Below are 12,278 nucleotides of genomic sequence, written 5' to 3' on the forward strand. Positions count from 1 at the left end.
TTCTTTCTTCTTCCTTCTTCATTCTCTTCCAAAATTGATTTTGGTTTCAGAATTTAATTATAGAATTTTCAGAACAATTCTTAAAAATTCATAATTGAATTTTGTAATTTTTGAAAAAGAATCATAGATTTTTGCTTGTGCGATTCCAACTTCTTGAACCAGAAATGAAGAAGAAGAGAATAAGAAAAAAAAAAGAAATAGTAGAACTAAAAGATTTGCCTTTTCTTTATCGAAGATAAATCCGAAAACAAGCAATTTTACCGGATAAAACAAAGACAAATTGAAATTAAAAGTAGAATAAGAAGAATAAAGGAGGAAGAAGAATAAAAAAGTAAATAAAAATAATTTCCCATCATATTTTTAACGATGAGACGAAATTACTCGATTTGCTAGCGGCTCGAACCACAAAACACTGATTTTAAAAAAAATATGAATACAATTTTTAGAAAACGTTAAACTGAATTGCAGATGAAGGGCTATGATTTTTTGTTGTCAAAATAAGGACTGTGTTTGTCGATATTTGTAAAATCGACTGTTGAATAGATATTGATGGTCATTAACGAATTCAAAATGAAAATTTTCAAGAATCCGATGATATTCTAATAACCTTAATTCTTCAACTTTTTAGTTTTGAGATCATTTATGTGTTGTTTGGTGAGAGAAATAACTAAAAAAATGATGATTTTAAAAATAAAAAAATGTAGTTTTAGTATAAATATGAGACCAAATAATTTTAATTCTCGGAAAATTTCGTTTTGAGGTCATTATCGGTCAAATTGATAATGTCAACTAAAAAGTTATTGATTTTGCAAATGTTGACAAACACGGTACTGGGTTTGACAACAAAAAAACCACAGTCATTCATCTACAAATATCAGCGTAACCACACCTTTTTTTCTTTGGAATTAACTTTTTTTTTTAATTTACCCTAAATTTATATATGATAGAATGAGATAAAGTGGAAAAATACTCCTAACGTTCACAATTGAATCAATTTCTAACATTATTAAAAAATAAAAATATTTTATTCTCGTAACTTATATATTCTTTTTAGGTTTTTATAATTTCATAATATAATTAAAAATTAATATTTTTAAATTAGATAGAATGTTTGGATTTATTTTTATCCAACTCCTATAAAACACAGTATACTTTTTTTTAGGCAAAAAGCATCCTGAGGTCCTTGATCTTTCATTCTTTGGTGCATTAAGCCATCGATCTTTCATTTAGACACATTGAGCCTCTGATCTTTCATTGTTTGGTGCATTAAGTCATCGTTCTTTCATTTAGAAACATTGCGCCCTTGATCTTTCATATATGGATGTATTAGGCCCTTCCATGAATCAATTCATATATAGGTGTATTAAGAGTCTGTTTGGTTAGGTTTATATAACCACAACGTTTAACATTTTCTCTGGGCACTGTAGCATTTTGGAGTTTTTCACGAAAAGCTCTTTTTTAGAGCTTTCCGTAAACATCTGTTTGTAGTTACTTGTTATTGACAAAATTATCATTTTTATTTCCATAAAATGTGTTTCCCTTTTAACATTATTTTTATTTTTAGAACATAATTATCGAAAAACAAGGTTTTGTTGCGTTTAATAAATTTTTTATTTAAATTATTTTTACTGACTTGTATAATACATTTTTCATTTTATAATTTATTTGTTGATTAATTTAAAACATGTCCATATTAGATACTAACAACAACATTTCAGTATAATTTTAAATACTAACAACAACATTTCAGTATAATTTTAGCAAACACTAATAATTAAACAGCTAATAACAAACATTCAACAACAACAACATACAGTTTACTACAACCGCAAACAGTTAACATCAACAACAACATCTATTAGCTAAATGTTGAATCAAACAGACCATTAATACACTCATATATGAATTGATTTATGGAAGGGCTTAGTACACCCATATATGAAAGATCCAGGGCTCAATGTGTCTAAATGAAAGATCGAGGGCTTAATGCACCAAAAAATGAAAGATCAGGGGCCTCACGATGCATTTTGCCCTTTTTTTTTATTGTTTTATGTGTATATAAATGTTTGTGATTCGTTAATGATTAGTAATAAAATAACGCACATATACGATGGAGATGACAAGATTAATGTCGAGAAGGTACAATTTGATGAATTATTTCTCAAATTAACCAAACTTGTCAATATTAAGAGTTAAAATTGCTTTTACTTGCCAATATTAGAAATAAAATTGCAGCATTGTAGACGTTGGGAGTAAAATTGTTGTCGGTTATCGAATGTTTTTTGTTTGATTCAGGTGCAAAGATACCCCTAACGTTTTGCTTCAGGAGCAATTTTATATCTAACATCTAGAATGGTGCAATTTTACCCATAACATTTGTAGAAAAGAGCAATTTTACCCTAACGATGATAATTTGGTCAATTTCAGACAGTATTATAAAACACAGATATTTTTGTTGCTTATTTTGCATCAATTGCATATAAATTCATTATAAAAAAAGGATTTCATGTTTTTTTTTATAATTTAATAATAGACTTGGAGATTAATATTTATAAATTCGGTAAATTTTTTGATTTTTTTTGTCTAATTCGTACAAAACATAATATATATATTTTTTCACGTCCCAACATATATCTGTGATTTGTTACTGATAAAATGACGCACATGTGAGGCGTAGATGATAAAATTCATAACCGAGAAGACAGTTTGATGAGTTATTTCTCAAGTTGACCAAATTTATCAACACTAGGGAGTAAAATTGTTATTGGCTTCCAACATTATGAGTAAAATTGAATCATTTTAAACATTAGAGGTAAAATTGCTTCTGATCCAAATTGTTAGGGATATTTTTGCACCTTAACTTTTTTTTTTATTTTTTTTTAAGAACAAATATGTTATTATTTTTTGTCCGGACTGTCTGCGCGTCCCAACCTTCAGTCAAAAAAATGTATTATTTTTTTTTTAAACCATGTATTTTCTTTTTGTTTGCACCTTATTTCTAATAGAATTTTACTTATTCCATTATGCATCCACAAATGAATCCAGCTCAGCTCAAACATTCCCTTCACTATCTAGAGGACGCTTACGGTGCGCTGGTGCTTAACGTGCGCACTAAGAACCGAAAAGTGGAACCAAAAAAACGCCATACCTCGCAGGGACACACGAAGGAGGAGAGCGGTTTTCAGAGCTCTAAAATATGGCGGACGACGACGACGACGGTTTCGGCGATTTCAAGTTCGCGCCATCTAATACGACCGTCCCTTCTCATCCGCCAATGATGAATGGCCATGATATTTCTGCAAACAACAACGATGACGACGACGACGATTGGGGAGATTTTGTCAATCACGGTGGACTGTTCCACGCCATGTCACTCCCCAGATTTCCGAATCATCTTGACCCCTTCCGATTGCGTACAGATCAAAAAGTGGAAGACGAAGATTCAGAATTGAGACAGCCTGACTCGGCACCGGGTCGAGCTTCAGGTATGGCTCAGTGGACGAAGCCAACCGGAGCTTTACCTCTTTCGATCTTCGGGGAGATAGAGGAAGAGCGAAGATCAGGCGCTGGAGATCCATCATTTAGCGACGGTGGTTCTAGCTTATTCTCTAGTAAAAATGTTGATTCCGTAAAGAAGGTGTCGGGTCCGAATGTGAATGATCTGATTGCTAACTTGTACAAACAGAACGATTTTGTACCAAATGTGCATATGTCAAATTCTGATGACAAGATAAATAAGAAGGACAAAAATTCAGATGTAAATATGAATGCATTGGATTTAGGTGCTGTGGAATTCAATTCAAATTCACATGTACCGGATTTTAGTTTGAATTGGGTGAATTCGATCCCAAATGGTAAAAATGAGTCGACATTGGATTCACAAGGGCTCAATTTGGATTGGGATCCATTAAAGTTGAATCCAAATGGATCGAATTCAAACAAAGGTTTTACAAAGGAGGTAATACCAATTGCCAATGGAGATAATTTGGGTTCCGGTGATGGCAATGAAACGTTTGATAATGGTGAGGATGATGATGATGATGATGGGTGGGAGTTTAAGGATGCACAGGCTAGTAAAACCACGGTGGATGAGGAAATCTCTAAGGTAAAATTATGATTCTTGAAATCTTGTTTAGTTGTTTAGAGAGAAAAAAAAGTGTGTTTTCTTCTTTGGCATGAATGTTGGGTTATTGATGAAGTGTACATGATTCTCTCCTTAATTCTAAAGAATATTTAGAAATCCAATCTTATTATCCCGTCTTTCCTGCATATATGGGAATAAACAATGCACTTTGGTCTAATTATTCCTTTGTCTGACTTGTTGAGTAGATGAACCAGATCAAGACTGAGAATGGACAAGTAGTTAATAGTAATGGAATTAATACAAGTTGGAGCTCCTTGAGTTCGGATTTTAATGGTTGGAACTCAAATTTTGATCTTGTTAGTTCAAGTACAAATATTTTGGATACGGGTCTGGTTAAGCAAGCCAGAGAACATGCTCCTGCTGCTGCTGCTGATGATGATGAGGAGGAGGAGGACGATGATGGATGGGAATTCAAGGTTGCAGATTCCAAAACCCCGGTTGAAGGTGATAAGGTGCAGAACTTTTTTTTCCCCCTTTAAACAAACTGATCTATTCTGTTTTGCTAGCAAGTAAATTATGAATAATGCAAGTTTGAAATTTGTATGACTCCCTACAGTATATATTTCTCTGTGGAAGTAAAGGGGACTAGGATAGTTTTGCTTCTTGGTTCTGAATGTTGATTAGATAACCCTGCTGGAAATTTCAGGTTTGCCTGAACAAGAATGAACATATGAAAATCTTGAATTCAGATGGGTTGAGTTCAAGCTGGGATATCTCTCTTTCAAATTCCAGTGGGCTGAATTCACACGTGTTGAGTTCAGATGAGAAACAGTTCAATGCTAACTTCATTGATGAAAAGAAGGATTCTGGTGTTGCTAATGTATGGGCCTTCAACGGTGCAGAGCCAGACTTGCTTGCCACAGATGAGAATCCTAAGGTCACTACACGATTCTTGTTATCGAGTTGATATCTAAGTTTTTTCTTTGTGCAGTTTTCTTGAATTTTAAGAAAAACTGAGGAGATAAAAAGAAATTAAATTTCTGACACTTAAAACTTACAGACTTGGTTGAGTCACTGACAACTGATGCATCTGAAGTTTTGGGTGTAAATTTATTTTTTTTCTTTCAGATGTCATAGCATATATGGCTTCATCAATGATCTTAAAACTGTAAAATAATACGTTTATTATACGAGTCCTGCTATACCAATATGATTCCATTTTCTTCAGATCACAGCTGAAAATGGGCCAGCAAGTATTTTACGTTTGGACAGAAGAACAAGCTCAAATTTAAATGGGGTGAATTTGGATACAAAGCAAGTAGATTTGAATTTATTTGATAAAAATGAGGATTTTTGGGGCAATGATGGATGGGAATTTAAGACTGCAGGATCAGTACATGGGCCTGGAGATGAGAATACTAAGGTATTTATTTTTGAGTCTTTAGTTTGCTTCTTGTTAGCTTTCCTAAAATTATGAAAGATTCCCGAGTTTGATATTCTATTATGGAAAGCAGCCTATGTAGTTGTCTATTTTGGTATTTTTGAGTCCTAATTACTCATGAAACATCAAATGTTGATATTTGGCAAGATAATCTCTCCATCTGAGCAGCAAAGGAAATGCGTGGTGCTTATTGGTCTTTTACTGTTTCTAAGATATATGACGGACTATAGTCTCTGAAATATTACACTAAATGTCAGCACTGACAATAGACTAGGAAACTCTCGAAGATATTTTGGTTATGAGAACATGACTATTAGTTTCTACTTAATTTGTCTTTGCATTTCGAAGTACACATTTAAGCTCTATAGTTAGGTTGTGTTCATTAGAGATGCAACATGGGGTTCTTGACCCCCTACCTCTTGCTTTCTCCACTTTGCAAAAGTTGTACTCCCTATTTCTGCTAAAATTTTAATTATCTAATCATGCATATCCTTAGTATATTAGTTTGGGTTTTTCAAGTATCACTTTTTGCAATTCGAAGGATGAGGGGAAAATGCCAAAAGATTTTGAGGGTGCCCTACACACATTTGGTTTTACCAATGGGGTGCGTGGTCCTGGTGATTTATTTGATGCTTCACAAGGGACTTCTCCAAAGTTAGTTGAGTCAAACTCTGATTTTTCTTTCACATCAAACGAAATCGAGCAGAATCATACCGGAAATATCTTACCCTTTTCCAAAGTTGATAAGAAACTTGAGCCTGTTGAAAATTCCTGGTCATCTAAGCACGCATTTCCAGAAGCTGTACGAAAGGATGAGGTAATAAATTAATATTTCATATTTCCTTCTCATTTTGCTAGCTATGTTCATAGTTTGAATGACAACACATTATTTGACTTTGCTAAGGTTGCTGAATTTCTAATGCTGTGGAAGCCTTAGAATTCGAAGGTGAAGTCCAAGTGGGAGTTAATTTTGCATGCTTACTGTTTTGATAAGATTGTATCTGGTAAAACTGAATATCAGTCCTTTCTATCTAGTAGAATGTTGCAAGCAAATTTATTTTGTAATCATGAAAAGCTATTGAGTATTTTCCATTATACTTCTGTTATTCATTGAACCTATCGTGCTGATTGCTGCCTTCATCAATGCCTGATATTTGAAACTTCTGCTTTTGAAATTCTTATTTGCTAAGTAATTATCTTTGATTCATGCATGTTACTGAGAATATGCTTTTGTAATCAGTTTTTTTTTTTTTTTCATTATGTTCAGGAGAACAAGGTAGAAGTGGACAACAACAAAAGAGCACTTCCCCTGTCCATTTTTGGTGATGAAGAGAAGGAAGAAGACAATCCTGTTATTCATCAAGACAGCTCGACTTTAATTACCCCTTCTAACCTGAGAAATGCCATTAAGAATCACCAAATAGATATCAATGATCTGATATCAAGTTTATACAGTGAAGCTGAGCAAAATACTTCAGTTAATCATGAAGAAATTTTGAGTGAAAGTGGATTGGATTCCACCAGAGATGGAGGCTCTAATTTAGCAAGAGATATTCATGATTTTGATGATGATTCCTGGGAATTTCAAGATGCATCTGGAGGAGCTCAAGAAAATGGTTATGGTCTGGTTGAGGAATATTCTACCAAAACAGAGCAAAATGATTATGTAGAATTCTTTTCCGGACTGAGGGAAGAATTACACTATACTGCACTATATCATCTTGAAAACCTAAAGGTCAGAAGGCATTCTTGTGATTTCCCCGCTTTTTTGTTCCCCCTTGTTGAAAAGCTGTTAGTGACTTATTTTGAAATCTGCTTTTTGATAGAAATCTCAAAGTGCTGCTGCTCTTAATGGTGCTAAAACACAAGATCTTGATGAGGAAATGCAGGTCAGTACCTGTATTTGGCTAGTTCTGTTGTTTGTCATCCTCAATGTTGCTTTTGTAATTTTCTCACTATTATTATAACTAAATATCAACAAAACTATTTGGGCTTAAAGCATTTTCTTCCCGTTCTGCTGTAGAATCTTGAAAGCGAACTACAAGATGACATCATCTCCACTGCAATCTGCTCAGAGAATTGCTCACCTCGAGAGATATCCCTCAATGTATTTGTTGAGGCTTTGCTGGAGCCGAAATTCCAAGTGTTTGGGTCAGAATATCAGTTAGTGGAGAAAGTATCACTAGTATGTATCCCTTTTTTTTATTACCAAAGAAACATGTATTGTTGGGTTTGTGAATTTGAGCCATCATTTTCTTGTTTCAGAAAATGAACTGTCTATCACTGTTCATTTGAGTCACATTTGAAATATTGCAAGTCTATTACATCTAGAAGTGCCGATCACTGGTTTTTGCAACTGTTTATGTCTTTCTATTTTGTTACAGCATTCATTAGCTGTCTAGAACAATTTTACAGCAGCTTTACTTCACGTAAAATGGAAACCTCAGACAACATCAACCTGTTATGAATTATTATTAGGTATTTTGCATGAGAGGTATAGTGCATATGCTCAATTTATGAGCCCAGCTAGGCTGCGGAAAACATGTTCATAGATGTGACTAGCAACGGGCTACTTATGGCATTCTCTTTATTCCCTTATTTTCCCATCTATTTGAATGTTGAAAGTCATGGTTCTATCAAAAACTCTGGATATAAATTTTAATGTATAGTTCTATTTTGAATTATAGAACTCGTATCTCCTTTGTCTTTAATTTAACTCAAAATACTTGTATATATGTTTCGACAGGCAGCGAACAACTGGAGATCTGCAATTGACGTCCTTAAATGTGCAACCCTAATTGTAAATATTTTAACATCAGCATCTAGGGAGGAACAATCTAGTTATATTTCTGCATGGTCCAAAATGGTGTCTGTTTGTGCTCAAGAGCTGAGGCATGGTACTTCCATTTGGAAGCAGGCACGGCAACAGAATTTCCAAGATCAAATATTATCTAGACCTCAAGGTACGCATTAGCATCATACATAAACAATAAAATCCGATGGAGGAAGTTTTTTCTATTTGTAACTCAATGTTATTATGCATGTTATGTAGTATGTTATTGGTTTCAATTTGCTGTCATAATATTTATGTTAGTTTAATGTCATAGTAGCAGTGATCTTCAATTATCAACCTATTTGAAGCGAGAATGTATGTATAGTTATGTGTCAGTTAAGCCTATGCCTATCTAGAAAGACAGTTAAGCTGCTGTAGGAAGTAATTGTCATGTATTAACTATTTATTCCATAATAAATGAGTATTGCCGTTAAGAAAATTCTACGAGATAGAAGAGATCACTCAAACAACGAGCCCTTAACATAAATCAGAAGAACAAACAAATCAGAAAATTATGCCCATTCTATAATTAGTTCCCAGACCTATAACAATGTTTCAGTTAAAGATAAAAAAATTACATATGATTTCATCCTTTCTATCCTCACTAAACTAATAATGTTTGAGAATAATTTCTTTACTCATTATATCTTTAATGCAAATTGCTTAAACATTAAGCAGTGGTGATAATGGTCTGCCTGTTTATGTGGAGAGTTTTGCAGAAAGAAAGAAAAAACAGAATGTAGAGGGTTGAATGAGAAACTTGGCAGTTTAACCATATCCAGGTTCTGAAAACTTTATTACTTTTGAAAGTGAAGTAGTTATAGCAGGGTGTAGTTTTGCAGAAAGAAAGAAAAAACAGAACGGGTTGAATGGGATTCTTGGCATTTAATCACGGTCTTGCAATGGAGTGATTATATCCATGTTCTGAAAATTTATTACTTATGTAAAGTAGTGATAGTAGGATAATGCCCTGCATATGCAGAGAGTTTTGCAGAAAGAAAGAAAAACAGAAGGGTTAGAGTTCTAGTCACCGTCTTGGGTTAGGAGTAATGATTTCCAGGTTCTGAAACTTTAGTTACTTTTGAATGTACTGTAATCATATAGTTGTTTGACACTGAATATACAGTTACCAAATACTTCCTCTGTCTCGTTCTCTCTGCTACCCAGGTAACTTTTTTCTGTTTTCTGCAAGTGCAGGCAAGAAGTACATCCTTGGGCTTGGTGAAGTCTACAGGGTTGCTAAAGTTATTGAATCCTCTGCCAAACTTTATAAGCCGTGGATATTATTAAGTTCAGCAGATTCCATGCGCATATTTACGCTTATAAGCGAGTGTTCATCCCTATGGTCAAGTTCTGGACTTGAAGAAGCTCTGCAAAGCATTTTAAGTTCAGGTGATTTTGAATATGATGGAAGTGTCAAGACATTGCTAGAATCGATCAAGTACATTAATGATCTCGATGTGCAATTGCTTTATCACCACGTTTTCTCTGGACAAAATCCTCCTTGTCAACTCTCAGCTTTAACTGCTGGATTAATACCAGGTAAGCAGAATGTCCATTCTTTGGCCATGATTCGTGCACCTTTTACTGCTTGCGTACTTGGGAGCTTATGCTCTACCATGAAATTAATGCTTTAAACATCTCGATTTCTTTAACCAGGGATGCAAACAGTTGCCTGGAATGGAAACCATTGCTTCCTCACGCTCGCGAATTTATGGGCTAATATGGTTAGCAGTGAGCCTCCGAATTGGCCATGTATACATGTTGGCTAATGAGAATTTGAGGACAAAGTTCTAGCAGCTTTTTTCGACGATGACCATAAAAGTCAAATTCAACAGTTGAAATAACCCCTTGTGAGGTATAAACTTTTTCGAGATGAGGCTCCTCCTGCACAATGTAAACCACAAGGATTGCCATCGGGGAAACGACTGCATCAGAGGCGAGAGTAACAGGCGAGGAATAGAGGGTAATAATCTTTCACTTTACTGGTTGCCATTCTTTACATTGAAAGCTTAAGCTGTGAATATAGAGTTGGGGTTGGGGTTGTGTTGTGAAATGGGCAAATGCCCTTGTAGTTAAAAATAGGGTTTCTGAGTTACCTTCCATTCTTTATTTCTGATGTTACATTGTAAGAATTGTCAGGAAAATAAGTGATTTGTAAAATTATATATGTTCAAGTATCAAGTTAGCACAAATTGTTTATACCAGAGAAAAACTCAATTTTCATTTTTAAAAATAGACTTGTGAATAAAAAAAGTTGCCATCACTACTTGAAAATTATAACTTTCCATGAATCTTTTGAATTGATGTCTGATGTTCTCTTTGATAACCTTAAAAATCATTTAATTTTATAGTTTTAATTTTGTTTACATTAAGGAGGCGTTTTGGTTCGTGTATAGGTAATGAAAAAGAATCCAGAAAGGGAAACAAGGAGAAATGAAATGAATGATCGTTAATTTCCTTGTCTGTTTGTTCGGTTCGAGAAAGGAAATGTTATACCACTAATTTACTTTGTAGTGTTTGGTTCAAAGAATAGAATCCATTAGAATTATGATTTTTTTTAACAACAATTTCTATATAGGAAATCTAATTAATTATTTCAGCCATTAAACTCAAAAGTCATGGAAGAAGTTAAAAGAAAATGTATAGAAATTATATTTTAAAAATGAAATAATCATTTGAAAATAATTAAAAATTAATATTAAAACAGATAATATGATAAAAAAATAAAAAAAAATAGTTAACCGTTTTTTTGGATAAAATAAAGTAAAAATAAATAAATATAAAGATTAAATTAATCGAATGATAAAAATAAAAAGTAAAATATAAAATAGAAACTAAGTAAAATTTTGTAAAGATGCATGTGCATATTAGTAAAAGAGGAAAAATGGAATGAAAAATTCCCTCCAAAAACTCAAAATGAGTAAAAGAATGATTGTTTTAATAAAACAAATACCACTAAATGTGTTTGATAACTACAGTTATTTAATAACTTAAAATATTTAATTAAATTAAAAATTATTTATTTTGATAAATTAAAATACTTAATTTAAAGATTTAATTTGAATAGCATTCAGTACTATTTATATTCAGTATTTATTTTAGTACTTACTAAACAATTATAAAATATAATATTATAAGTACTAATACCTGTACTATTTAACATTTAAGTAATGAGTAAGGTTATATTTATTTTGTTTGTGACTAGTATCAGTACTAGTACCTGTACTATTTAACATTCAAATGTCAAAGACTTTAAATTAATCATAGGATTCAACAATGTGAGATTTTGTATTGGAAGATTAATATTGAATAAAAAGGATAAATTCTGGAAGTTATTTGATTTAAAGGACGTGTTATCCAAAATTTGGGGGCTTAAGAATTCATGGTTAATATTTCTAGAAAAGCGAATACTAAGACTTGGCTATAGAGCAAAGGAATTAAAAACCTGAATTCATGTATATTTCCTATTGCAGAATTGGATTTCTACCTTTGATCTGAATGCTCAGAAATTAGGTTTGAGTTCGATTATTATGTCTTTTGTCTTGAGAGTGATATAACTTAATGCATTGGGGGCATTATGGGAGTTGATCGAACTTTATTTCAATTTTGTTTTAGGTATTGGCCTGACTTTCTCTACTTAGCGAAGCAGCTGATTAATTCAGCTTCCATTGCTGTTTCTTTTTGGAACTCCTCAAAGTTGTGTTTTGTTACTTCTAATGTTACAGACACGACGTCATTTTGCATTTTTTTTTTCTAGATCTTAAGTTCCTACCCCTACCGAATTACTTACACGAACATGTTTCTAATTGTTCATTCACTAAGATAGTGAGACTGGTTTTAGAGGGAGAAATGTAGGGTTGGATAAGGAAATGGGATAGGAGGAAGAAGGGCATAAAAGTAATTTCATATTAGATAGG

General features: G+C 33.1%; 1 protein-coding gene across 3 annotated transcripts; it reads left to right on the forward strand.

The window, feature by feature from the left end:
- Positions 1–3,064: 3,064 nt before the first annotated feature.
- On the forward strand, positions 3,065–10,538 carry LOC136205460 (uncharacterized). Of its 3 annotated transcripts, none has more exons than XM_065996058.1 (11): positions 3,065–4,105; positions 4,330–4,596; positions 4,791–5,021; positions 5,313–5,507; positions 6,067–6,342; positions 6,793–7,260; positions 7,352–7,414; positions 7,549–7,710; positions 8,272–8,488; positions 9,556–9,900; positions 10,018–10,538. In XM_065996058.1, exons 1-11 carry the CDS (start codon positions 3,197–3,199, stop codon positions 10,128–10,130), a joined length of 3,246 nt encoding a protein of 1,081 aa, XP_065852130.1. In that variant the 5' UTR covers positions 3,065–3,196; the 3' UTR covers positions 10,131–10,538. The 3 variants fall into 3 exon arrangements, with proteins under 3 accessions (XP_065852130.1, XP_065852131.1, XP_065852132.1); XM_065996059.1 differs by having other exon boundaries at positions 6,232–6,342; XM_065996060.1 differs by lacking the exon at positions 6,067–6,342.
- Positions 10,539–12,278: the final 1,740 nt, after the last annotated feature.

Source organism: Euphorbia lathyris, chromosome 9 (genome assembly GCF_963576675.1).
Source record: "Euphorbia lathyris chromosome 9, ddEupLath1.1, whole genome shotgun sequence".
NCBI lineage: Eukaryota > Viridiplantae > Streptophyta > Magnoliopsida > Malpighiales > Euphorbiaceae > Euphorbia > Euphorbia lathyris.

Excerpts from the sequence above, each read along its gene's own strand:
- LOC136205460 (XM_065996058.1), top strand. The coding sequence starts at position 3,197 with ATGGCGGACGACGACGACGACGGTTTCGGCGATTTCAAGTTCGCGCCA. Across the intron at positions 7,711-8,271 it reads TAGTGGAGAAAGTATCACTA|GCAGCGAACAACTGGAGATC; the intron begins GTATGTATCCCT and ends ATGTTTCGACAG. Across the intron at positions 8,489-9,555 it reads AATATTATCTAGACCTCAAG|GCAAGAAGTACATCCTTGGG; the intron begins GTACGCATTAGC and ends CTGCAAGTGCAG.